The sequence below is a fragment of the Heliconius melpomene genome, chromosome 18 (genome assembly GCF_056956725.1).
Source record: "Heliconius melpomene rosina isolate 202511_hmr_F chromosome 18, ASM5695672v1, whole genome shotgun sequence".
In the NCBI taxonomy this organism is placed as follows: domain Eukaryota; kingdom Metazoa; phylum Arthropoda; class Insecta; order Lepidoptera; family Nymphalidae; genus Heliconius; species Heliconius melpomene.
The window spans coordinates 16,651,848-16,678,350 of record NC_140406.1 but is presented as its reverse complement, the minus strand read 5'-3'; the positions used below and the strand labels follow the sequence as shown (position 1 = coordinate 16,678,350).

Below are 26,503 nucleotides of genomic sequence, written 5' to 3'. Positions count from 1 at the left end.
GCAGCATGGCCTAATATACAATCCTAAGAAAAGTGAGTTGTTAGTCTTTTTAGGCACAAATAAAAGTCCAACATGTGTCCCCCCTGTAGAACTCTGTGGAAAACTTGTAAATAGGGTAACTGAATTTAAATACCTGGGGCACATTGTTACGGAAAACTTAAAAGACGATAAAGACATGGAAAGAGAACGCAGGGCATTGGCTGTAAGGGCCAATATGCTGGCTCGAAGGTTTGCTGGTTGTTCATTACCTATTAAAATAGCACTATTTAAAGCTTACTGCCAAACATTTTACACCAGCGGCCTTTGGGTTAGTTGTACTCGAAGAGCAGCCCATATTCTTCGAGTTCAATATAATAATGCCTTCAGGGTGCTGTTGAAGCTCCCTTATCACTGTAGTGCATCAGGCATGTTTGCAGATGCTCACATAAGTGATTACTTTGCGATAATGCGCAAAAAGGTGGCATCTGTTATACAAAGGGTAAGGGCAAGCGCCAACAGCATCCTGAAGGTATTTGCAGATAGAGTGGATGGGCCCACAATAGGGAGATTTATTAAGTTACATGTGCAAAATTAGCTATGTGTTTTAAAAGTTATTATATTATTATGTATTATTATATTTATATTTGTTATCTTTTGTATTTTATTTTACTAACATAGTTCTTAAGTCATTGTACTAACCAGCTATGAGCCCATGTAGCTTGAGAATAAAAGATTTTTATTTTTTATTTTATTTATTTTTATTTATAATAATTCTTCCAAATAGAGAGCGAATCAGAGACGCTCAGAGAGTCAGCAGGCAGCTCAGCCAGACACTCTCCTACTGTACCTCGCTCTTAAAAAAATCATAATTATAGAGTGTGACTGTACGCCACGCCTGCGTCGTTGAGTTCCGCCAGTCAACAAGCAATGTCTCCGAGATTCGGTAGAAAGTAAGGAACGAAAGTGTCTTAATGGCAACTGAGTATCTTCACACTAGGATCTAAAGTTGCCTCTACCTATCCTACTATATGATGCTTAGACACAAGAAGACAAGAAAAGATTTAGTTTTCTCGAGTGGGGATCGAACCCACAACCAGTCACGTTTACAGTCACATTCTGTGCGCCTGCCCCTAATAATAATTATAATACAATAACTACTGTAAGTATACATACGCACATCGCTATCTCCACCAGTGCCAGTCGAACCTAATCGCGTATAGAAGCTAATTAACCGCAAGCACTAATTGATGTAACTACGAGTATACACAAAGCAGACGCCCGCAGTTGACACAAAGACAAGCGTATTATAATTAGCTCTATAATGTACCTGCGGGTATGTTTTATTTATTCTTTATTTATACCGACTTAAAAATGGGGAGGTTATCCGTTTGACGTGTCTCTTGTGATATTTTTGGACTTGGATAATATATAATATTTGATTATTATTTTAACATGTCGACTAATTTTTGTTTGCAAGTTATACGCATATTTCTGACTTTCTCGGAAACTGTGATTTAAAATAGCTTTGGCGCCCTGCGCACTGGTACCACGTAAGACTTGTAAGCACGATGGTCGTGGCTTCGATAGTTATTAGAGGAAATTAACTATTCTCTTTTTCTTGCTCTGGTAAGGAAACCAAACGTGTTAAATTCCGCCATAAAAGACGCAATGTACAGTGTGAAGCTAAAACTCAGATGGTGGTTATCGTTAAAAATTTTGGCAGATTGTGGGATTTTCTTTTATGTAAAGATACTTATTATAAAATCGTAAGAGGGTCGGTGACTTTACTTGGAAGATGTTTAAAAAAATGTTATTGGGAACCTTTATTAACGTAATAGAACCCAAAACAATGATTTTTAAAATTTTTGTCTGTTTGTCTGTTTGTGCGTTTGTAATCGCTAATTTTGGAATCGGCTTATCCGATTTAGATGCGGTTTTTACTATTGGATTCTGACAAGCTTTCGAAAACATACAGGGTTTGTTTTATTACATTGTTATGTCAATTTAAAGTATTTAGTTCGACAAATTTGCTAATTGCCGTAACAGTTATTTTATACAACTGTTTTATTGAATTGACTGAATCTTTAGTTTTCAATATCTTTAATATTTCTATTTCAAGCGGGCGTAGCCCCTCACGGGCCCACTAGTATATCATAAAGATAATATTAGTATAATATAGTAAAATATTGTCTGTTAAATGAACACTAAAACAAATTAAATCAAAACACACAAAATAATAATTTAAACCAAAAACAATAAGTGAACATTTCAAAGGAACAGCAAATCTAAGCCAAACCTAAGGACAAACAGAACCAAATATTCCAACAATTTTTCTCTTGCACATCGCATCGCTCCCACAATTTTGACGTTCAGCATTATTGTCCCCAAGTCCTTCTTAAGCGCGCCTTTGTAAAGACAGTATTTTCTAAAGCTCTTACGACTTCAAGTGAACCTAATTTCAACGTTCCTAACACACAACTGATTTCAAGTTGTTTAGTTTTATTTACTTATTTATATAATAGTTTTCTTGTAACTTACGTATTTAAGCTTTTATATTATTTAGACAGTAAATATTTAAAAAAAAATAGTAAGATTTATAAAATTTCATTCCACATTTATTCGTATAAAATTTTGGCGTTACTAAGAAATATTCAAAAATTACCTGTTCATTTATGATTATATTGTGACGTAGTATTATAGTAACTTCCATACTCCTGATATACATATATGTGTTTAAATATGATCTCGACCAATTTGATTCAGGTTGCAGGCTTAAAAAACGCTGCCTAATTTTGTGTGTTTTTTAGATTTACATTGTATCCCGCATGTAGCAGGATAACCAGGGAGCACGGGACCTGGTGTCAAGAAACTCCGTTCCCCACGGTCCCCCACAGTGTTCGAAATATTGTGTGTTGAGTCGCGGAAGTCAACGTCAGGATTTGTGTTGTTACCGACCGTCGCGTTATCAGTCAAATGCTGTGTCTCTCAGCCACAAAGTTTGGTACTTACCAATTTAATTTATTCACACATTGAAATGAAAATAACGAGCAAATATATGTAAACAGCTCTTAACATTTTTTCCATTTGTTTTAGCAATTGCTCCATCAAAGCATATTGCAGTTTCCCAGAATTTTAGAGAGCAAATCCCTTGTCTGTATAAATTTCCAACCCTCTGGGGCTCATTTCCGTTACACCACGACAAAGGCGTTCATTTGCTATGACGACTACAAACATATTGGTTTCAAATACTTTATCGCTTAAGACTTTATTCTCTTAACAATAGGGGCTAAAATCGAGAATCCTCTACAAAACTCGCTAATGACTTTATTTTTTTGTTTGTCAAACGGAAATTCGTTGCAATTTTCCATTTGTGACAGAATTGGGTTGTTTTGTTAATAAATGTTGATATTTTTTTTACATTTGAGGAAGGAAGAAAAGAAAATATTGCTTGGAAATAACTATGCAGTTTAGTTAACGTGACACCTGACGCTGATAAAAGATTATTTTTGTGTAACTATACTAATTACATATTTCATCTCTGATGTCTTCTGGAGTAAGTAGAGAATAGAATGTCTCGTGAAACATTATCTATATCTCGTATGAGCTGATATATTACTATTACTATATTACACATATTACCTATGTGTATGTGAGTGTACCCACATCAGAATATGAAAACATCTTTAACAGAGGTTAACAATTTAATAATGTTTCATAGGTCACGTCAATCCGAACCGATCATGACCCGAATTTAATTATTTTGAGGATATTTTATATAAAAAAATTAAGTAAAAATCTCAATTTATTTATTTTTACTAAGAAAAACGATACCACAAACTTTGTACTAGTACTACCTTTATTAAGCTTTCTCCTATCCCACGCAGAGCCCTGTAGGCAAAAGGAACCTCATTTAGTCACACTTTGTGCCCCTGCGCCACGACTGGCCTCAAGCAACTATAGAAAACAAATAGTAATTCTTGTTCTGACATATACTACTAAATGAAAAAGTTACTAAATTGAAAAAGTTATAGATATTTTTGTTAACTTTACACTTCGTCTCACATATTGGTGGATGTGACGAGGTAACCAGGAAAATGAAAAAAGAAACCGTTCAAGTGTAAGTCAGACTCGAGCGATTTCAATGTCGTAGGTCAACGGAAAGTACAACTTATAAAAGTTGACAAACTTCAATTTGTGGACAAACGCACTACTATTTTATGAAATAAAGTGTAAATATAAGTTTGTAATTATTTTTTTCTATAATATACCCATAAATATTTTACTTTTTGGATTTGTTACTTTATTTTTATCTATATATCATTTTTTTGTCACCATCTAATTTGGAACGCCCTTTGTTTACTGTAAGTCCATGGAAAGTATCTCATAGGTTTTGAGTAAGGTGTATTTCATACATACATATATAGCTTGAGAGATCTTGCCGAGAAGATCCCCCAATTTTCAATATTTACTTTTAAAAGCTACTCAAGAACTCTTGAAATCATGGTGGAACTCCACATTTCAAAATAAAAAAATATAATATTGAATTTGTATTGAATAGGAGAAAAGCACTTAACTATTTCACAGCAAGTGATGTCCGCATGGAATGGTGGTAAGAATGCTAGCGACATTTCTCCCTCTGAATCGCGTCGCTGATTCTTTAGACGTAAAACGATTGCAAAATTCTATCAAGTACGCGAGGAAACTTGAAATTATTTATTTTATGATCTTTCTTTAATCTATATAAGTTTTATTTTTTAGAGTTTGTTATGTGTACTGTACACGGGACGTTTGTGGGTCCGATTCCCACTCGGGAGAATAGTTACATTATGAGTTATACTTTAAATTCCTCGTTCTAGTAGATAAATTAGATTTTCGCCACTCAATGCACATTTTCTTACAAATGAGACGTTCTCTCTGCCTACCGGCTACCGGCTACCGGCTACCGGCTACCGGCTACCGGCTCGCGGCGCGCGGTCGCGTCCAACGTGGAACATTGTGTCGGACGTTGTAATTGTTGTGAGTAATTTAATCTTTTATATTTATAGACTTGGCAGTTATAGCGGATATTTTATCATAATGATTAGAAATATATTACAGTAACAGCTCCAACTTAGTACTATTAGCTTTTCCAAACCAAAGATACACTTCGGACGGAATTACACGCGAACACTTTTCTATATGTTTTTTTGTTTTTCTACCCTTATTTGCTATATAATAATGTCAAAAGCAAAATAAGAATTACAAAAATATAAAAAATGCTCAGAAACATAAACTAAAGTAGGTAATCATAAAATGACACCTGCGAGCAAGATGCGCCACATAAAAGACAGATAGTCCTAATCACCCACCGAACTCATCATACATCACAACCAAAACAACCATAAACATATCGAGGGCATTATCGGGCTATTCCCTTATTGCAGGCGCCATTATCTCAATGGCATCTATACATCGCCGTTCGCACGAACATGTTACAACATTTATTACGTTCATTAGATACAAGCGAACGCGCAATGATAGAACGGGCCGAACCGACATAAGGAAATTACCATCAGAGAGTTTCAAGATTGTTGAATCAATTTGCCATGAACGGGACTAGATAAAAACGAATGTAGATCGTTTGAGCTTTTATTTGGAGTACCCTTGATTGATGCTCGACTTGTTTAAGTAAGCCTCGACAATGCATGGATGGCAATTTAAACTGTATTACGGCATTCAGAGCAATTACAAAAAAATAATAGTTATAGGCTAATTGGAAACAATAGAAACGAAAAAAGATTATGTCTACAAAAAATAATATTTCTATTTAATTAATCAATTATCTTTTTAGTTGACATTCGCTTTAAAAATACATAAAAGTATCTCAAATTTAATAAATTCTTGTAGTATTAAGAATTTATAACAAAACATAACATAATATAGCTTCACGCTTTATCCCTATCAGAGAGAACGGAGCGCCAAACGCAACGGTCCCTACATACCTCCTTCGCCTCGTCCACCTCTTCATACATGCACTCCGGGGAATCCTCATGCTTGTTTCGTGACCTCCTTCCTCCAGTATCTTTGATACAGTGTTTTCGAAGGTCAACCGAGGTCTCCCCCTATCTCTCACACTTTTCCATCGTAGATCTTTTTTGCCATTCTTTCATCACTCATTTGTTCGACGTGCCCAAACCAGCTAAGTACGTTTTTCTTCATTCTCACCGTGATATCCTCACTATTTTTTTTTTTTTTTTTTTATGGAAAAAGAACAAGGCAAACGAGCGTTCGGGTCACCTGATGATGATCACCGCCGCCCACGACCCCGTGCAGCACCGGAGGAGCTACAGGTGCGTTGCCGGCCTTTGAGGTGGAGATAGACGCGCTTCTTGAAGGTACCCATATCGTACCGACCTGGAAACACTGCCGCGGGTAGGCCATTCCACAGTTCGGTGGCGCGTGAAAGGAAACTTCTACGAAACCGCACAGTAGTGGAGTGCCACGTATCCAGGTGGTGTGGATGGTATTTAAGTTTGTGACGTACTGTGCGGTTGGAAAATTCGGCGGCAGGTAACAGGTCGAACAGTTCCTCAGAACACTCACCATGAAAAATGTGATAGAGAACGCACAGCGAGGAGACGTCTCTACGCAGACCCAAAGTGTCAAGCCTTTCACAGCACATTGGGTCCTTAATGATTCGAACGGCTCTACGTTGTATTCGCATACAACGTAGAGCCGTTCAAATGGGTCAAGCTGATACTGGGGTGCACCAGCCCAGAGATGAGAACAGTACTCCATATGAGGCCTAACCTGGGCCCTATATAGGGCTAATCGGTGTTCTGGCGTGAAGTACCGTCTCGCTCTATTGATGACCCCCAGTTTCTTCGAGGCCAACTTGGCCTTGCTTTCCAGATGATCGCGATACTGGCAGTCACTCGAAACATTAAGGCCCAATATACTGATACTGGGCGCGGCTGAAAGGGGAGTGTTCTGAAAGACTGGCGGTACGATAAATGGGTTTTTTAGTGGTTAACGCGCAAACCTGTGTCTTCAGGGGGTTAAATTGGACCAGGTTCTTCTCACCCCATGAAGAGACATTCTCGAGGGATGCCTCAACAGAAGACACAAGTTTATTTCGGCACTGTTCAGCGTTTTCCCGAGAAAGACTTGCGCGGCCGGAGTAAACAGCGTCCACCGTGCTGTCATCTGCATAGCAATGAATGCTAGAATCTTCCAGCATGTCATTGATATGCAGAAGAAACAGCGTGGGGGACAGCACGCAGCCTTGAGGAACGCCAGCGTTCACGGGCATATGTTTGGAGCAAAAACCGTCGACAGCGACCTTGATGCTGCGCCCAATGAGAAAGCTGGCGATCCACCTGCATAAGTTCTCGGGAAGCCCATAGGATGGAAGTTTAGCAAGGAGCGCCCCATGCCACACTCGATCAAAGGCCTTCGCCATGTCCAAACTAACTGCCAGGCCCTCCCCCTTGCTTTCAATAGCCGCAGCCCAACGGTGGGTAAGGTAAACCAGAAGATCACCGGTTGAGCGACCATGGCGGAAGCCATATTGACGGTCATTAATCAATCGGTGATCCTCTAGATAAACCAAGAGCTGGCTATTGATGATGCTCTCCATGACTTTTGAGAGTAGGGAGGTGATGGCAAAAGGCCTGTAGTTAGATGGATCGGAACCATCGCCCTTCTTCGGGATCGGGTGGATAAGAGCGCTCTTCCATGAATCTGGGACTACGCCGACTGAGTAAGAGTGCCGAAACAAACGCGTTAGCACCGGTGTCAGCTCAGGAGCACAAGAAGGAAGCACTAAGGGGGAGATGCCATCTGGCCCGCTCGACTTATGGATGTCCAAAGAGGGCAGAGCTCGCCTTACAGCTTTTTGGCTGAACTTAACTTCAGGCATTGAGATCTGGTCATCCAAAGTCGAGTTCGAGGCAAAGAGAGCGCCCAGGAGATCGGCTTTCTCTTTCGCCGTATGGACCAAGATGTCATTCCCCTTGCGTAAAGGCGGAAGCGAAGGCTGGCTGAAGTTGCCGAGTGCCGCCTTTGAGAGCGCCCAAAACTGGTGAGTTCCTTGCTTTGGCAATTTGCCGCTTAAAGGACCTAGAGGCCCGGTTATACTCTCTTTTTGAGGCTTTCATCTTCGGATCCTTAGTAGCCAGTGCCTCGGCCCAGATTTGATATGCCTCGCGTTTGCTAAGGGCAGCAAGTTTGCAAGACGTATCAAACCAAGGCTGTGACTTGCCACCGATGGGCACTACAGTGCTAGGAATATAAAGTTCCATGCCCTGCAGAACCACGTCGGCAACATCAGCGGCACAGGTACTAGGATCATCAGAAGAGAAGCAAACCGGCCCCCAGGGATAAGATGAGTAAAATGTACGCATCCCATCCCAATCTGCTGACTTGTAGTGCCATACGCGACGAGTTGCGGGTGTTCTGCGACTGCCGCGCTTAATGGGCACGACACTCCGTACCAGGCAGTGATCAGAAGACCCCAAAGGAGCATCGACGACAACCTGGTACTGTTCCGGGTGCGAAGTCAACAGAAGGTCCAATAAGGAGGCATTGTGGTTGTCCACGTCCGGGAGTCGCGTAGGCGACTCAACCAATTGAGACAATCCATTCGCCGTAGCAAGGTCAAAAACGGCCCTCCCAGCGTGGTCGGTGGTGCGTGATCCAAGCCAACTGGCATTGTGCGCGTTAAAATCGCCAAGTATCACGACCTCAGCAGAGGGGATCTGTGAGAGCATATCGTCGATGGCCGATTGCATGTGCTCCATGAGCCGATCCGTTTCCGCATTGCCACTGTGGGACCTGTAAAGGCATGCGTAGACTCGGGTTCGATCGTCCGAGTCAACACGGAGCCAGATAGTCGACAGGTCCCGACCTTCAAGATTAGCAAGACGACGGAAACTCAGGTCCTCCCTTACGAACACAGCGACCCCGGCATGAGGCATAAAGTTGTGTTCTATTTTATAGCCGGGGTATTGGAGGTAGGCTGTGTCGCTCGGTCGGACAATTTGAGTCTCCGTCAGAAATAACAAGGCCGGCCGTGCCGTCTCAAGATGGTGGTGGACGGCATTCAGATTGGAGTGAAGACCCCTAATATTGGAAAAGTCCACGTTTAGTGTGGTAGGGGTTGCCGTGGGGCGTACGTCTCGTTTGCCTTGTTTGCAATTTGGTCACTAGTACCTAGGCTAAGCTAGTAGCTAAGCTGACTCCGCATATCCTACGAAGAGATCGCATCTCCATGGCATTCATCTTCTTCTACTGTAATACACGTTTACGTTTCGCTGCCGTATAACAACGTCGGTACCAACACTGCATTGTGTACGGCCAAACGCGCAGCAGTGCTGACGTTTCGCCGTCTTATAAATGCAGCTAAGGCTCCGTTAACCCTGTTACTGGCAGCAACACGCCTTTCCACATCCATCTCGTATCTTCCATCTCTATTGAACATACTTCCCAAGTATACCACCTCATTCACTTGTTCTAAATTTATACTTCTAAACAAATCAATTAGATTAAAAATAATATCTTAATCTGCCAAACCTAGAGGAACAGCAACTACCATTAAAACACTTGTTCATACAGACGTGTTCAAATGACACAACACACACCAAGCTGTACGCACTTGCGGTGAATACCTAAGCAAAACAAAATCAATCACGTCCTAACAATCACAATGGCCTTATTACGATATCCACAATCACGTTCCACACAAGGATCGCATTTACATATCAATAATTGCAGAGTACATTCAACCTTATTGCGTTTGGATTGAAGCTAGAATGGTGTGATGTAATATATCTTATAAGAACAGTGGGCGTGCATAATTTGGTCGTGGGTAAAGAACAATATAGTTGCGGTCATTCTGAACTGTATTAATCCTTTGTAAGACGTCGGCAGTCGGCATCCTTCATGTGTGTGGTTGTAGGTAGTTGAAATCTCGTCAATATCATGTATTTGGCATTCAGTTTAAGCGTAATCATGGATGAGCTGATTGTGCTTATAAGTAATGTTAAGCTGATTTTGAGATAATAATGTTTTCATTTTGTATGGTAAGCTGCCATGTTTATGGTAAGCTGCCATGTTTATGGTAAGCTGCCATGTTTATGGTAAGCTGCCATGTTTTTCGATTCAGCTAAACAACGATAGTATTTGCAATTCCTAAACTTCTATGAAATAAATGAAAGACTTGTACTATCCTGCCAGATATGGAAGAGATATGAAATTAGGAAATATTTAAACGTGATTGATCAAATATTAAAGGTTATGCAATAAAATATATATTGTAATACTGAACGTGTATGAGCAGCCTCAGACATCAAGTATCATATCGCACTATTTCCTTGATATGATATACACTTAACCTTATATGTTAAAAATATTAAAATAACCTTAATAGGTTATTACTTATTGTGTCATTACTTAATGTTTTAATTCTTTATAAATTTAATAGCACCAAACCTTTCTTTTTTTATATTTTTCTACTTTTGATTTCTAGAATATTCTAGTTAAAAGTATAGATTTTTACAACTTTTTTTATCAAAACCAAGATTATAAAACTTTTCAAAATACATACATAACTTTGAGCTGTGTTTGACTTTACTTGTTTCTGTCTGCGCGCTCTAGTAAAAACAGCAAATCACAAATAAAATACTATTTTTCGTTTCAGAAAGATAGAGTACTTAAAAAAGAAAACAAAAAAGAAAATGACTAGGATTTTCTAAAAATTAATGCCCTATTGGCGTTGTTCAAATCGTCTAACTCAAAGTTTCGCCCTGTCTACCGGAGCAGGAGTACATCAATAAAATAATTTAGATGTAATGGTTCCCATAGAGGCTGTGTTTCGCGCGAACACGAGCATGTGACTGTAAGGTTATGGGTTCGACTTAAACTCGTAAAATAAAATATTTAACTTTTTTTTCTCTCGCTCGCATGTTGACCGGTGGAGCTTATAGCCGCGCTTTGCCTTATAAAGGGGGCGAGGAAATCAAAATTTTAAAAATTAATTCCGAAGCAGGATCGGACCCACACCGTCACACGCTTGTGCCACTGGGCTACGACAGCCTCACAAAAGATATATTTTTCTCACAATAAAATATATATTTTACTCAAATCTGTAAAAAGCGTCGTCTAAAGTAGTTTTCAAGGGTCGCCCCTCAGAGGGCAGGTCCTCGTCACCTGTAACAAATGTAACGTATGCGAAGAAGACACTCACGCAAAGGTTACAAACAACAACAAAAAGGTTTCCTTTCTATTTATAATTTATAGTTGTCACCCTGAAGTGACTCTTCTACTGGAAATCTGATACTTTTGAAAAATATCTAACTATGTTATATGATTGCTGCGTGTACCTGCACGGCCTCAAACCCACTACTACTAAAGTATATAATGTTACAATTTAATATTACTTTAATTTTACCGTTGTAATGAATTGTATTTAGACATAAAGAAACTAATAAATAAGAAGCACAAGTGAGAAGTTCGTTCGTGGCACACTCACTTGTCCTTTTCTCACCTGAGCTGCTAGTTAGAGCTACCATTGCGTTACGGAACACAACGCCGCGCTTAGCGCGCGAGAAAATGCAGCTATAAATTTATTTTTAAAAATAAAATAAGCCCATAATATGTATATAATGTAATTTTTTGCATTATATAATGTAAGACCACGATTGCTGTAAATACAAGCTAAATAAATACTGTCTCTTATACAACTTAGTTACAAACAGTGCTGCCATTAGTTAAAACGAATGTTAAAGTTAACGGAGTAAACGAACACGATTTCACAACATCTGAACGAGCGCAGGTTGAGATGTCAATGTTTGACACTCGGATATTCTATACCAACACACACACACACACACCCACACACACACACACACACACACACACACACACACACACACACACACACGCACACACACACGCACACGCGCACACACGCACGCGCACACACGCACACACTCACACACTCCACAGAGAGACCCGGGCGCTATTCCGCTTCACCAATATTAAGATTTCGTCTACTACTACGTCGCATGTCCACTATACGCCGCCTATTACACACAAATATAATTATATTTTACAGTTTTAAATTTGAAGGTGTAGACCGTTAGGGTGCAGAAGTACACGTGACTGAAAATGCAACGGTAGTGAGTTCAATTCCCACTCGGAATGAAATATTAACCATTTTCATTTCCCCACCCTGATAACAAAGTAGAGCGCAGCGTTGAATTTTTTAAATTATTTTTTATTATTATTTTTTACTCATGGACCGTAACTTTTGTTATAATCTATATATATAAAATCGAAAGGTCACTCACTCATCACGAAATCTCAGAAACTACATGTGCTAGGAATCTCAAATTTTGCATAGGAGTTACTTATAGGACGTAGGTGCTCGCTAAGACGGGAATTTGCAATATTCGATTTCTAAGGGGTTGTTTTTGGGGTCGAAAGTTTGTATGAAACTTCGTTACTACAAATGCTAGAAGTCTCAAATTTTGCATAGACGTCACTAGGACGTAGTCATGAAGACAGAAATTAATAATTACATAGTTCACGCGGGTGTAACCGCGAGCGGGCCGCTAGTAATTATATATTTCTTTTTATTATGTATTTTAACTTAGATATGATTATAGTTTTATAATATGTCCTTAGAGGAAAATCCTCCCCTCAGCACAAAATGTTTTGAGACTATATCTCGATCTCGTCCTCACCTACTCGACTGTCGCTCGTAATTAATTAACAAGTTAGCGACGCGTCCCCGCGACAACGATCTCATTAGAGTAAGAATATACCTTCGTCGTACATTTGTACTTGTTTACAAATAAAAGAAAAATATAGAAGCTGCCGTACCTTTTTCAATTTAACGAGGACCTAAAGGCATACATAAAGTTTTGATGAAGTACTTGACCGATATATTTAATAAAGTGTTGGAGTTTGTTATGACGCAGAGGAATCTGACTCTAGTAGCGTCTGATTCTACATGTGCCACCTCAAGTGCAGTCGCAGAAGAATGCGACTGTAAATACGTCGATTATAAGTTCGATCCCGCTCAGGGGAAGGAAATATACCATTATCTGTAAAATAATGGAGGCAAAATAATTACGTTTTGGTATGGGAAACCTCTTAAATATTTGCTTTATGCTATTGTCGCTATAACAGTAGGTATTTACTGAAAATTTATCACAGTTTATGATATTCAGTCTGGTCATAGACAAACAGGACGACAAACGGACGAACATAGAGTTCGAATCAGGGTCGCATTTACCTTTTGCGTAGATATGGAATTCTAAAGAGATTACAAACACCACTCCCTGAATAGTTCATGTGCATCGACTGCACGTGGGCATCGTGCTTACAGACGCTCTCCCGCGGCGCCGCGACAGTCTCTATTTATAAAATATTTTCTGTTCATCCAACACCTGGTAAAATAATATTGATCCTCTACTCAAATATTGCTTCTAACGTGCCTCCTTTGGGAAGGCCTAAAGGATTTTGTATTTTAGAAGAAAACTTTAGTAAATAATTTACAGACGTTTTTTTTTCCTTATGGCGGTACAAAGTTTTTTATATCGCCCAAGGGATGAAGACAAATTGTTTGTGATTTGAACAATTTTAGGGTAAGCTTTTGATATTATTGGAGAGTGGGGCCGGCCGGTACAGCATCAGACGCAACTGCGGTAGAGGTAGTGAAGTCATCTATACTATACGCCTGAAGATTATATATTGTGTTTGTGTAGGGGCGGTAAACGTGGCGGTTGCGGGTTTGATTCGCGCTCGGAAGAATAAATATTACATATCTTCACACTCTCGCACTGCTCACACAAAATAGATACATAAAAATATCAAAATTTGGTTACATTTCCCGAATGCAGAGGAATGTGTCAATTACAATCTTGGAACGTCATTATTTCTTTCACATTCCCCAAATTTAAACCAAGTCATGTTTATTTTTAAGTACGAGTACTTACTGTGCACTCGTCCACTCATTGGGAATTTTAACATTTATAAATGTTTTTCCACTTTTACGCTTATCCTGCTCCTTAAGCCTGCTTAATAAAAAAAATCCTGATATACAACTAACAAATTTTTTTACATACTCATATATGTAAAACAGTATTTTAAAAATCGTAGAAAAAATTAAACGTAATGTATTTGAACCCAAACTCTGGGAAACCGTCGAAGAATTTAAAACGTTATCCGAATGTTTAAGCACTCAAAAATTCAAAACAATTATGTCTTGCAGGTGGAGTATGGTCCCTCAGAAACCTATCCATCTCGGTACCCCGAGCGGTCCTTTCGGGTGAGGGTCAGTCGGCAGTACTGCGATGTTCCTACGACCTCGAGGGAGCTGCCTTGTACTCCATACGATGGTATCGCGCTGAAACGGAATTCTATAGATACGTGCCTCGAGAAATGCCCCCGACAATGGTCTTCCCGTTGCCTGGCGCTTCGGTGGATGTAAGTATTAAATTTTAGTTTTATTTTTACCTTGTTTCCCGCGTATAGTTAGATAAGCAGGAAGTACCTGATATTAAGACACTCCATTGCTCACACGTCGCGTGATTATGCCACGACGTAATAATTAATCAATATTACATAATAATATAAATTATAAATACTGTATATGTTATTGAGCCACATTAACTTATGAATGTACCTATATGTCTTTCTATAGAGAATGAACATTTGAGAATCATGTATCTTTTTTCTAGTGTTAAACTACTCCCCGTTCCCCATTATACGCCGATTTCTGAATTCATCCCGTCTTGGGTAGCGAAACTGAACACCGCACCTGCCTCAACACAAGAGTGAAGAAATGAAAAAAATTAATTTCCTCGCGTGGCAATCAAACTAACAAACTGTCGGTTTTACAGTCACGTTTTGTGTCCCTGTACCTCGACTGATCTCAAATACAAAATATCTTAAACATTTTTTATATATATTTGATTATAAAGCACATATCATCATCAGCTAGCGCAATCTGACCATCAACAAGTCCGGATAGTGAACCTCAACAGGCGTCTCAGCGGCGACTACCAGTGCGAGGTGTCGGCGGACGCGCCTCTGTTCCACACCGACATACGGTCGGCCCCTCTCACTGTAGTAGGTAAGTCCTACCGTGCCTACTCGTAAGTGTTACCCTACCTTACACTGTATCCCTTATAACTTACTGGTTACAAGTTACAAGTTGTAGCGCAAGCAAACGAAAATATTTTTTTCTCATATATGGGTATCAAATCCACAGCGAGCAATTAAAAATTATTTGTCCTTATATTTTATTGATAAATTTAAAATAAGCTGTAGTTGCAACTTTCTAAATATGCCCAAATAAACATAAAATCAAGGAATTTCTATTGCATTAGTTAATAGCGGTAATTAAGACCATAAAGTAGTCGGTTCACTACTCTTTTACTATGAAGAATCTGTACATTTTAGTGTACTTTATGAAAATATACTTATATAAAAGTTCTAGTTAAAACTTCTTTTTATGATGTAAGTTAGATAAAGGAATTTCTTTATTAAGGCTTGTAGAGGTTTTGGCTGAATTGGAAAGAACTTACACGAAGGTTGTAGATTCGATCTTTATTAAGATATGTTATATTTTTTTGCAGTTTCATGTTTTTTTCTGCAAAACAGGGTAGGCAGAAGGAACCTAAGATAATCTGGTCCTCGGTTTCCACCTTTTTTCGACACATTGGCGTGTTGAGTGACGGGGCTCAACTTCGCATTTCATATAATTTATGAAAAAAATATCCGTCCGGATATATGAAGCGACGCGTCGTATTTCACTAGTAAACTCATAACGGTGTAAGCTATATTAGACTCCGCTGAAAGCAGAAGATGCACATAAAAACAGATTTACATGTATTGTTACAGATCCACCATTTCGAGCACCACGATTGATCGTATCTCACAGGAGTTATTCAAGAGGTGACGTCATCCGTGCCAACTGTTCCATTGACGAAGCTTATCCTGCACCGAACATAACGTGGATATTAGATGATCATAAGGTTACCATGACTCTTCTATGACTTCATGAAATATTGACCTTGAGTTCAAAATAAAGATAAGCATCCGAAAAAAGTTGAAACCATACAAAATTAAAACGAATTATAAAAACTTCAATCCATATCGAATTCATTTGAATCCTTAAAAAATCAATTCACAGAATATTTATTTATGATTTCTATGATTTAGACACATAGATAGATAGACAAATATGGCGAATCTATAAGAGTTCCGTTTCTTCGTATTCGACTACATAACACTAAAAAGAGCAACAGAACGAGAAGTTTCCCTATTTCCATAATATCACACTTCGTCCCCTGGAGTGCTCCGGACATATAAATAGATTTAGCTCCACTTCACGATCCTACAAATTGCCTGAACGACGCAGCTCTCCGAGGACTCGGTCCGAAGAACCTGCAAGAAATTTAATTCAAAAGTGTAAAATCTCAGACTTGTGTAAATCGTAATAAGTGGGTAGTTAAAATATATGTAACGGTTGGAGTTGGGAGCGAGACGATTTTAACCTTGGCTGCCATTTACTTGGGTTATATGGGCTAACTTATATTTAAGGTGCTATGGTAATTGAAGTTTATTATGCGCTGGATGTCTAGAGAATATTTGTAAGTTGTTACATTTTAGTAATCCCCTCATTTTGTTGAAAAACATCTAGGTATTTATTACTGGACATATAAAAAATCGCTTCACGCTGTATCTCGCATGAAGGGGGGTAGGGGAGGGCAGTATTAAGACACACCGTCCTTCATTTTCCATCAAATTTATGCGACACATTTTTTCTTCTTATTTTATTTTCTTTTTAATAGATTAATTAAGAAAATTAAAATACTCGGAATTATTTTTGCGTATTTTAATATAAAAAAAATGACTAAAACTTGCACGTCGAATAGAAAATCTCATTAAAATTTTTGTCGGCAAAAACGTTCGTTAATGTTTTTTTATTTATTTTATTCATCTTCTCATTGCTATAGCTAGGTCTGATAGTAAAGTAAGGGATAGAGGGATAAGGAGAAGGAGGTGCATTTACATAACAGTAATAAATGTAAGAATTGTTGCCACTAGCTGTGTTAACAGTGAAGAACTGGGATCCGCTCAGAGCTCCGCGTCTCGCGGGAAATCTCGAATTGTCTCGCAGACTACAGCTTCTTGAACTTAAGGAAATGAAATGCACAAGTGCATAAACCATTACTTTTGTATTCAGTGACATCTGGTGTGGCAAATATTTGTCCGTCTATCATAGTCTATCTGTTGCATGCCTTTTTGTGAATGATATTGTATCAAGTTTTGTGGGGTCGGACTCGCCCACCGAGGGTTCCGTACATAAATTGGAAATCATGGGACCGTATATTTGAGTATATTGGTTTCAATTTTAGCTCGATATCTCCAAGCGTTCCTTCCAAATAAAACCTCTCGACAGACGGACGGATAAAAAAGTGATCTTATGAGGGTTCCTTTTTTTCCTTAAAAGGTACGGAACCCTAAAAATGAACATTAATGTATGAACATAACTCAATTCCCCGTTTTGACAAGACAATCCGCCGCGCTGGCCGCCTTACCCGCAAGTTGCGCAAACACTAGATTGTCTGTGACTGTCTGACCGTACTGGAAGAAGCGTAGGTGACATTCCTGTATTATAATAAAAATAGGCATTCATTATATTATGCTTCAAACTGCATACACGTGGCTAATTGCTAGTGACTTGATGTTTATATCAAAACTACAAATATTTAAGTATAGTCATATTTACAATTTAATTTATTAAATTATTGATTACAGTCATTAAAGAAATAAGTAAGTCTTAACAAATTTTAATAGATTCTCGAAAATACAATTACATTAAACTTTATTTCAAAGTTAGAATAGAATTTACAAATTTGAATATTTAGGGCAGTTTAGAAACGTTTTGAAAGTTACAAGTATCGTAGACTTTAAATACAAACCGGACGAACTAAAGGTATATTAATTTGACAGTGTTGGCTTTAAAGTAAAATAAAGAACACAATTTTGCAGTTAACACAATTAAAAAAGGATATTTTTAATTTTCATTCGATAACACAGACAATTTTCTGCTCTAATGCCGGTTTTCAAATTCACAAAATTATAATTATAAACTTACACTACCTAACATTAAATTATAGTTATAATTTTACATAAATATTTACAAGGTTGCCTACGTTGGTTGGTTGATACTTGTAACCAATATTGATATGTAGATCAATATTTTAACAAATATCATAATTATAATGTTACCCTCAAAATAAGTTGTTCTCAAGTTCAAATGAAATGCTATCAAATAAAAGACGAACGTGACATGAATACAGCTCCTCGGTAAACATCGCTCGAAGCCTGATTCTTACACAAATTTCTATTCCGCTGTAAGTAATTCTGGATTGCTGAGTAAATAGCTCTTAGTGTATTGTATTATCTTGGGATATTTTTGTTTGAATATAACTTTCTGATGGACCGATTGTTTGCTTAAATCACCGAAAGGAGAAGGGTTGTTTGCTTTATTCTATTTTATAGCTTCAAGCTATATTTCGCACATAGCAGGGTCGACAGTGGAAACCCGGGGACCTAGTGTAAAGACACTTCGTCGCATTCTTGAGGCATTACGGGTTGAGTCGCGAAACTCAACATCGCGCGCTGTAACTCTCTTATAGCAGAGGCAGAGGGAAACCAGTGTTAATATACTCCATTCCACGCTTTCCGCTGAACTTTGAGAGGCATTGTTTATTAAGTCGCGGAATTCACAACACGCTTTTGTCTTGGAAGCAGAGAAATAATAATATATAATAATAAATAATAATTAATTCCCCTGAGTAGAAATCAAACCCACATCCGTCGTGTTACAGTAACTTGCTTGTCCCCTGTGTCACGACGGCCGACGGATATCTATTATCATTCAAAAATATCTTATTTTTGATAAAAAAGAAAATTGTGAGGAATTTGGTACTTATATTTTTTGTTTCATTGAGTATCACACAAATAATTTGAAACATTAGCTTAACCTATATTCTAAAAACAAAACTAAAAATGAAGCCTCAATAAGAATAACATTTTAAAATTGAAGGCTGTAACAACAACATGTACAATCAGAATCAACGAAGCTGCCGAACAAAATAAAAACTATTGAATACTTGGAATAACAGACGCCGATAACTTTTCCTCTAACCGTATTCTTGGTAGTTAAAAATTCTGAAGTAGTCCTGCCTTTTAAATTATACAAAAACACAGCGCACTTAACATTCATGAACAATCAAAAGTTGGACGGCATCGGTGATTCGGGGACATTTCCATACCTCCTGGAAATTGTGATGAAGTCGATGCTCAGGACAAAGTCGATGATTGATGATTATGTATTTTGATACGTTTTTGAAATGTACAATTAAATTAGATCAGCGTCAGAGTGTGAGCAGTACGGTTGTAGGTTCGATTCACATTTGAACAAAAATTATTTCGCTTTGGTAGCAAGTGAAAGCGCGTTAGGCGATAAATTCCGTTATGTCTCAAAAATTTGATGGAGCATAGAAAACTGTTTATGTCTCTTAGTATTAGCCTTCCCACGCTGCTATATGTGTCAGTGTGCTGCAAAATCGACTGTTTATTTTCCAGAAATTACAAAATTGCACGTGAAGATGAAGAACAGTGAAAATGCACATAATTTTTTCATTTCTAGTAATTGTTATAAAAAAAATGTGAAGAAAGGTGATGAAATGTGTTAAAAATATTTAATAAATATCATTCTCTCGGGCCAAGTGATCATTCTTAGCAAATCCAATAACCTTTGGAAACCGTAAATTTGTAACAATCGCCCCACAGAGATGCCAACAATATAATTACCATTGTACGCCCACGTTTGAGAACTTTGATGTAAATATATGGTATAGTAATCAGGGGCTTGGACGTTACAACTTACCTACTTATTAATTATTTATTATTATTAAGGCTAACTCATAGTATACTTCCTTCTTGTCTACATATTTAACAAGCTCTGCCCTAGACTCTTTAACACAAACTTGTGTTTGCATTTCGCTTTGTCCTGAAACGAGTCCACTCGTTAGCAAAGTAAAAGATTCCTTTTTCCTCCAATTGATTTCGTATAAACAGACTGATTTGTCCTCGTTTGTTACTATTGTGTCTACTGTTCCGATGAACCCTAGAGGGCTCTGAATACCTTTAAAGCTTTGCTATTGAATATTTTAAAATGAATCATTTTTACAAGTTTATAAAGAGCGTTCTTTTAATAGAAACCCTCATAATAGAAACAAAACAGCTTCACTTTTTTTTTTGGCTTTTTTTCAGCTTCATGATTTATCCCGCATGCAGCAGTGTAGGCAGAGGAAACTTATTATTAACATATTTCTTAATATTTGGTTCCATCTGCCTATTCCAAATGGAAATTTATAATAATTAATATTAATAATTAATATTAATAAGTGTCTTAACATGAAGTATTTACGTGCGGGATACACCAATATGTACCTATGTTAATAACCGAAGTCCCTCGATAAATTCCTGAATTCTGGTAACGGTTAACTATTACAGAATGCAGTGTTATATTGATGTGTACTAGATAAAACTAAAAATAAAGATACTCCTACGAAGCTATTACTCGTAAAATACAATAACCTGGCACCAACTTTATTTTACAAAATATGTCACAAACAAATGTATTAAAATTTAAATGTACCCAGATTTGAATCCGCGTTTCTTGGAACACCTCCAAGTGCTGTATCCATAAAAAGTTCATTAATTTGGAGTTTAAAATGGGGCCGGTATTATTGTGCAGCATTCAATTGACACACAGTTCTGATTTATACGACGCAAAATATATCACTTGTAACTTAAAGTGACCTATATATTAGCGGAATGGATGTGCCGGAGCAATTATTACGTTGTATTGAAATAAACAGATGCTTAAGATCATTATTATATTAAAATTTGTACATATTGTGTAGATCAAATGAAGCAGAATTAATTTACAAATAATTTACTTACATTTTTTTAGTTTTACCTTTTATCGTGGATTTAACGTGGAACGCCCTCCTACTTCCACCCTAGTGATAATACATACTATTTTCCACGCACCGCCCAATTTTCTAAGCACCTTGTACTGTCTTGTTTTTGGTAACAAATAAAAAATATAACTGAGGAAGAAACAAACCTTTAAGTTTACAGTCAGTCTCCATGTTTCATTCGAAATTTTATTTTAAATGTAAAATGAACTAATTCATCGATACGTCCTTTCTATGTCATATTCCTTTTGATATAAGGCACGAAACATGTACGTTTATATTGTATTTTTTCTCACAGATCGCAGAAACCGTGTCATGGAGGTCATCGGAGTTGGACTTCAAAGAACGAGGTGCTTTAAGCCAGCTGGAGCTTACGATATTAGAAGCCGAGAACTACAAAGTTGGTCTCACCTACACCAGCGCGAGTCTAAACAGAGTGTATCAGGACCATTACATATACGATCGTGAAACGGAAAATGATAGAGAACTTGTAAGGTTAGTGACTATTTTTAGCTGCATATTTATTTGAAAGTAACTTAGTGTTAAGAAACTCCGGTCATTTTACAAAAGCTGGGGAGTGAAGTTTAAATAAAAGCATAGCTGTACGTCTACGCCTAGTAAGAGACAACTAAAATTAAATAAATTAAACTTTAAAATTTATAAAAGCTATCGTAGGAAACTGGGAGCAAGCGTGGTTCCCTCTGCTTACGACGACGCTTCAACACATTCTCGATATTAAAGTGATTCTTATGTATCTTTCCTTTTTCAATATTTATAAGGGTAGCAGCAGCTAGCACAACCCATTCATCATAGCAGAACGTCTATCGATAACGGCTTACAACATAATATTGACTTCTTCATATAATACCAGTAATATATTTTTAATTAGTTTTTCCTATATGCTATATGCGGGATACAGCGTGAAGCTGAAAAAGTATTTATCAGTAGATAATGAAATATACTTATTAATGTTTTTATAAAAAAAATAGCTTATCTTTATATTGGTAGGAAAACATCACAAATCAAATATCACGAGTATATTTAAACCTCAAAAGACTTACTTACTTTAATGGTATAACAAGAATGTCTATGTACTAAATTTCTCCAGATACACCATCGTCCCACCACAAAGCGGCCAGTTCGCTCTGGGCTGTGTAGCAACTATCTTTGACATCTACGCACGAAAAGGTGAACCAGTCTATATCAGAGAAGATGCCCCGCGCCCAGCCTCAGTCACTGGAGAAGACTCTTCAGGTAAGACAACGGAGTTTGACATATAAATCAAATGCGGCTTAACGAGTAGGATTACTTAGCAAGTAGGATCGTGGTATTGCTAAATTCTTATATGACTTATTACAACTTCTTAACTTAGCTTAATAAATATTAATAATAACAAATTGAATATCTCTCCCACAGGTACTATCCTTGGCTACAACGTTTTGTTATGGGGCGTCTGCGCCTGCGCTGTGCTACTTCACCAGTTATGATCATGCTACAGAATTGTAAGGTCTTAAGGAAACTGAATGTTGTGATAGACATTAAGGACTTGTAAGAAATCTTGCCATATTTGGAAATTAAAATTAGAATATTTGCGATAAACCTTGTATTCGGTGTCATAAATTGTGTAGTTCGAGGGAAGAAAGATTGGGAAATATAACAAACACTATATATATATATTTCGTAAGACTCTAACATAATATCCGTTGTAAGGGCTGTGTTTTGTATTAGGTTGTACGTCAAATAGAATAACTACATTTTTCACTGTTTTACATTTGAATACTTCAGAGAGACGATAGTTTAGCTCATATTCATTATTTTCAACATTTGTGAATAATTTTCCAAAATCTTTTATTATCTCCATTTGTAATGCCTCCAATGGACACCCTGCATATAGCAGTGTCATTTATGTTATATCTCATTAAGTACTTGTCTTGTCTTACATTTACTGATATTCCATACTCCAGGACATCTATGATAGCGAAATTTAGAATTCTTTTTTATTTTCTTACAGCTATATCTCGTCGATGTATCTAATTCCAAAACTATATTTTACATATTATGATTTTTGATAATCTAAAGTAATTTGTAAAATAAGTCTGAAACTCCACGTCACCTCGAATTACACTCACTTATGACGTAATCTGAATAAAATCATGAAAAAATTACGAGAAAATGGCTTGATTTCCGGAAGTCTTGCTAATATAATAAATAATAGTTGGTACGTACAGTCGGCAACCAAAGTTATATGTCATACAAACTTGTGACAACGGTCAGTCAGTGTCAATTTGATTATTGATGTGTTACGCGAGCTGTGTTGCCGTGTGTACTTAGTGTAAGTTATTATCAACTTATGTGAATGTTAAAGATATTATATGTGAATATGTAAATAAATTTATTAGTTACTTAAAATGTTTTTCTTTCATTTATTTTACACCTATATTAGATGCTGTTATAATAGAGTGCCATAAACAAAACATGCATTGATAAATTATATTCTAGATTACAATTAGCTTTTTAGCTTTACGCTATATTTTGCAAAATTATATGTGGCAGTAGGCAGAGATTGTTTCTAGTGGAGGAACTCATTTGCCATGTTAACTTAGTACCAAAGCGAGGAAATAAAAATATTCAGTCCCCCGAGTGGAAATCAAACCCACTACCGCTTACGCTCAGGCGTTGTTCGATTGCGCCTCTACGGCGCGTGAAGTCAACATAAAATAAGAATTTTCGATTTAAAACTGTTAAAGTGCAAATAAAATGTAAATTTGACGTTATAAAACTATGCTAACTGCATAAAAGTTAATTTTCATCCACATTAATGAAGTGAACGTCTAGAACAGAGATGGCTCAATACTAGAAAAATATACCGGAGTTAGTTCATAAAAATGTAAAGCAGAACCTAGATTTTACGCTGAGCTGTCTTCGAACCTGAAGGCAAGAACGAGTCTTTATGTAAAAGATATGGTATATTAAGTACGAAATAAGTTACCAAAGCTTACTTTAAGCTTTAAAGACTATTTTATATAATGTATTTTTTTTAAATTCGTACCTTCACTAATAATATTAAAACGCCCAACATTTGCTCGGTTGATCGTGATGATCTCAAATACTATTGTTTTTGTGTGAGTAAAGTCTATTAATCGGGAAGTAATGTATTCTTCTTACTTTTGATATACCTCGAAGGGTCGTTTGTTTCTTATTGTCTTGGAAATAAACGTAGCAACGAAATATCAAATATTACCCTCGTTATCTCCTCACCGTAATACGCGTATTAAAGAGTTTTGCCATCATTGTTCGATCAACACTTCATGATATATATTTGTTGACACAAACAAACGGGAAGACATATGAGCTCTATGTCTTGCACAGAGTATAAGACTATGCAATTACAAAACAACTCTCTCCCTGTTAAGCTTATCAGTAATGTCGACTAGTCCGCTCCCTGGCCTCGCTCCAATCCGATGCTTCACTGGAGGGCTCTCCCATCTCTTGAGAAATAACGACCGAGGCTTGCCCCAATTTTAACCGAAATTAACTCTAATGTTCATTTAAATAAGATCTAAATTACCACTAAATGATACTTGCCCAAGAATGATTTTCCAAGACTTGCTAAACTCTGAACAGTGTCACGCAATTTTGTAACTTGCTGGATTGGTTTAAAAATTCTATTTCCTTGCAAAGAGGATCAAAATTGAATAAGAGAATTCGATCTGAGTGGAGTTATCGCGGATTGTATTACGACGCTGGAAACTTTTTTAGTTGAAGGTGTATTTTGCATTTCAACGACAAATCGTTCGGAACAAGTTCATTTTGTATTTCTTTGAACTCGGTCTCGGTCTACAACTGGGTGAAACGCGTAGAAAATTGTTCTTCGTTCATAAATGCAACTTTTTAGTTTCTCTATCTGATGGTATATAATAATAGCTTTAAGCGTACGAACCGGAAGTATTAATAAAACATATATACGGTGTCCACTGTATATATAATATAAGTAAACAACAATGTAATTGTAATTAAAATCTCTTTATGATTTGTTAATTATACTCAAAAGACAGAAATCACTCATTTTTTTACAATAAACACACATTAGTCATATTGCAGCCCGTTATAAAATATCATGAACAGTTTTATCCCGTAACATATATATAATTCGACGTTTCCATAAAATATAATGAAAAAAAAATAGAAATAGAATGGGTGTAATAGATTTCTTTATAAAGTAACTCTTAGGGACCGATCAAATGATATGTGAATGGAAAGTCCGACGGCAATTTTATTAGGTACCCCGAATGAATATATTACTCGGGATTTCGTTACAATTTTTAAAAGATACGTGTAGTGGCCACAAGCTTTACCATTTTTGTGTGTATTATGAAAGAAATTAGCGACCCGAGCAAATTGGGAGGTTTTTATGATGAAAAGGTGGATAATGACAAAAATATTTCATGGGCAAAGTGATTGGATTAAAATAGTGTATAAATAGTATAATGCATAGTCTTTTTAATAATTTATACTTAATATTATAAAGTTGACAAGTTCGTTGGGTTTGACGCTCTTAACTCAAGAACTATTGGATCGATATATATGTATTATGGTCGTATTCTTAATAAGTAACTATTGGATCGATTTGCAAAATTATTTTTGTTCATATTTTAGCTTTAAGGTGTACCTCGCTGGCTTGCAGAATAAATATAGGAAACTTGGAAACCTCAGAAGGTTAAACCCTAACCCTAACAGTTTAAGACACTTCATTCCTATTCAAACACTTTCGTTTCAAATTTTCCAAAGTGGAATTCTGGAGGCATTGCGTACGAAATGGCGAAATTCCAAATGTCCTTTATTTGTTTGTCAAAGTTATAAAAACAAATTTCACAATTCCAATTTCATTCAACTATATGAGTAGAAAAATATTTCATGCACAAAAGTGCAGACATCTAGCACAGTGTGTTTCCTAAGCATTTCAGATGGCTCATGATAGGCGGTGTCACAGTCAAACTCTTCTGATAGTTTGTCTGGCTGAACGCCAAGTACGGAACACCACTCATAAGGTAGAAGAATATGCTTATTGTCCTCTTGACAATATTTTTATGTTTTCCTTGATTTCCCCGCTAGGTTTTTTAACAGAGAGCAGAGAGAGTTACGTTAGTTATACAGCGCTCATGTGCCGAGACATTGCGTGTTGCGGCGGAACTCGACACAGGCGACCTCTATCAACTATATAAAATTAGACATACATATTTGATTTCTATGAGACATTCAAAATATTAAATTTTGACACTTACGCGTGTATTATAATTAATAGACGTCATCGTAACATATACTTCACAGCAATTTCAAATAATTTTTAACCGACTTCTGTAAGAAAAGGAGGTTATCATTCCTCCATCCGGATCTTCTTACAAAAGTCGGTCAAAGAAGAAGACTTCAAACAAAGAAATAAAAAGGAGAAAATAGTTTTATATTAAATTAAA

The 26,503-nt window shown here is 37.0% G+C and overlaps 1 protein-coding gene and 1 long non-coding RNA gene across 2 annotated transcripts in view; one reads left to right on the top strand and one right to left on the bottom strand.

Annotated features, from left to right (window-relative positions):
* The window catches only part of LOC146529745 (uncharacterized), a 186,452-nt gene extending 163,011 nt beyond the window's left edge, over window positions 1–23,441 (top strand). The window contains exons 2-7 of the mRNA XM_085201398.1: window positions 14,237–14,451; window positions 14,965–15,100; window positions 15,871–16,004; window positions 21,331–21,527; window positions 22,141–22,286; window positions 22,449–23,441. Of these exons, the coding sequence (XP_085057524.1) occupies window positions 14,237–14,451; window positions 14,965–15,100; window positions 15,871–16,004; window positions 21,331–21,527; window positions 22,141–22,286; window positions 22,449–22,519 (899 nt within the window). The 3' untranslated portion in view covers window positions 22,520–23,441. The remainder of the gene's footprint in view (window positions 1–14,236; window positions 14,452–14,964; window positions 15,101–15,870; window positions 16,005–21,330; window positions 21,528–22,140; window positions 22,287–22,448) is intronic.
* Window positions 1–26,503, bottom strand: part of LOC146529744 (uncharacterized) — a 111,626-nt gene that overhangs the window by 12,443 nt on the left and 72,680 nt on the right. The gene's annotated exons all lie outside the window — the stretch shown is intronic.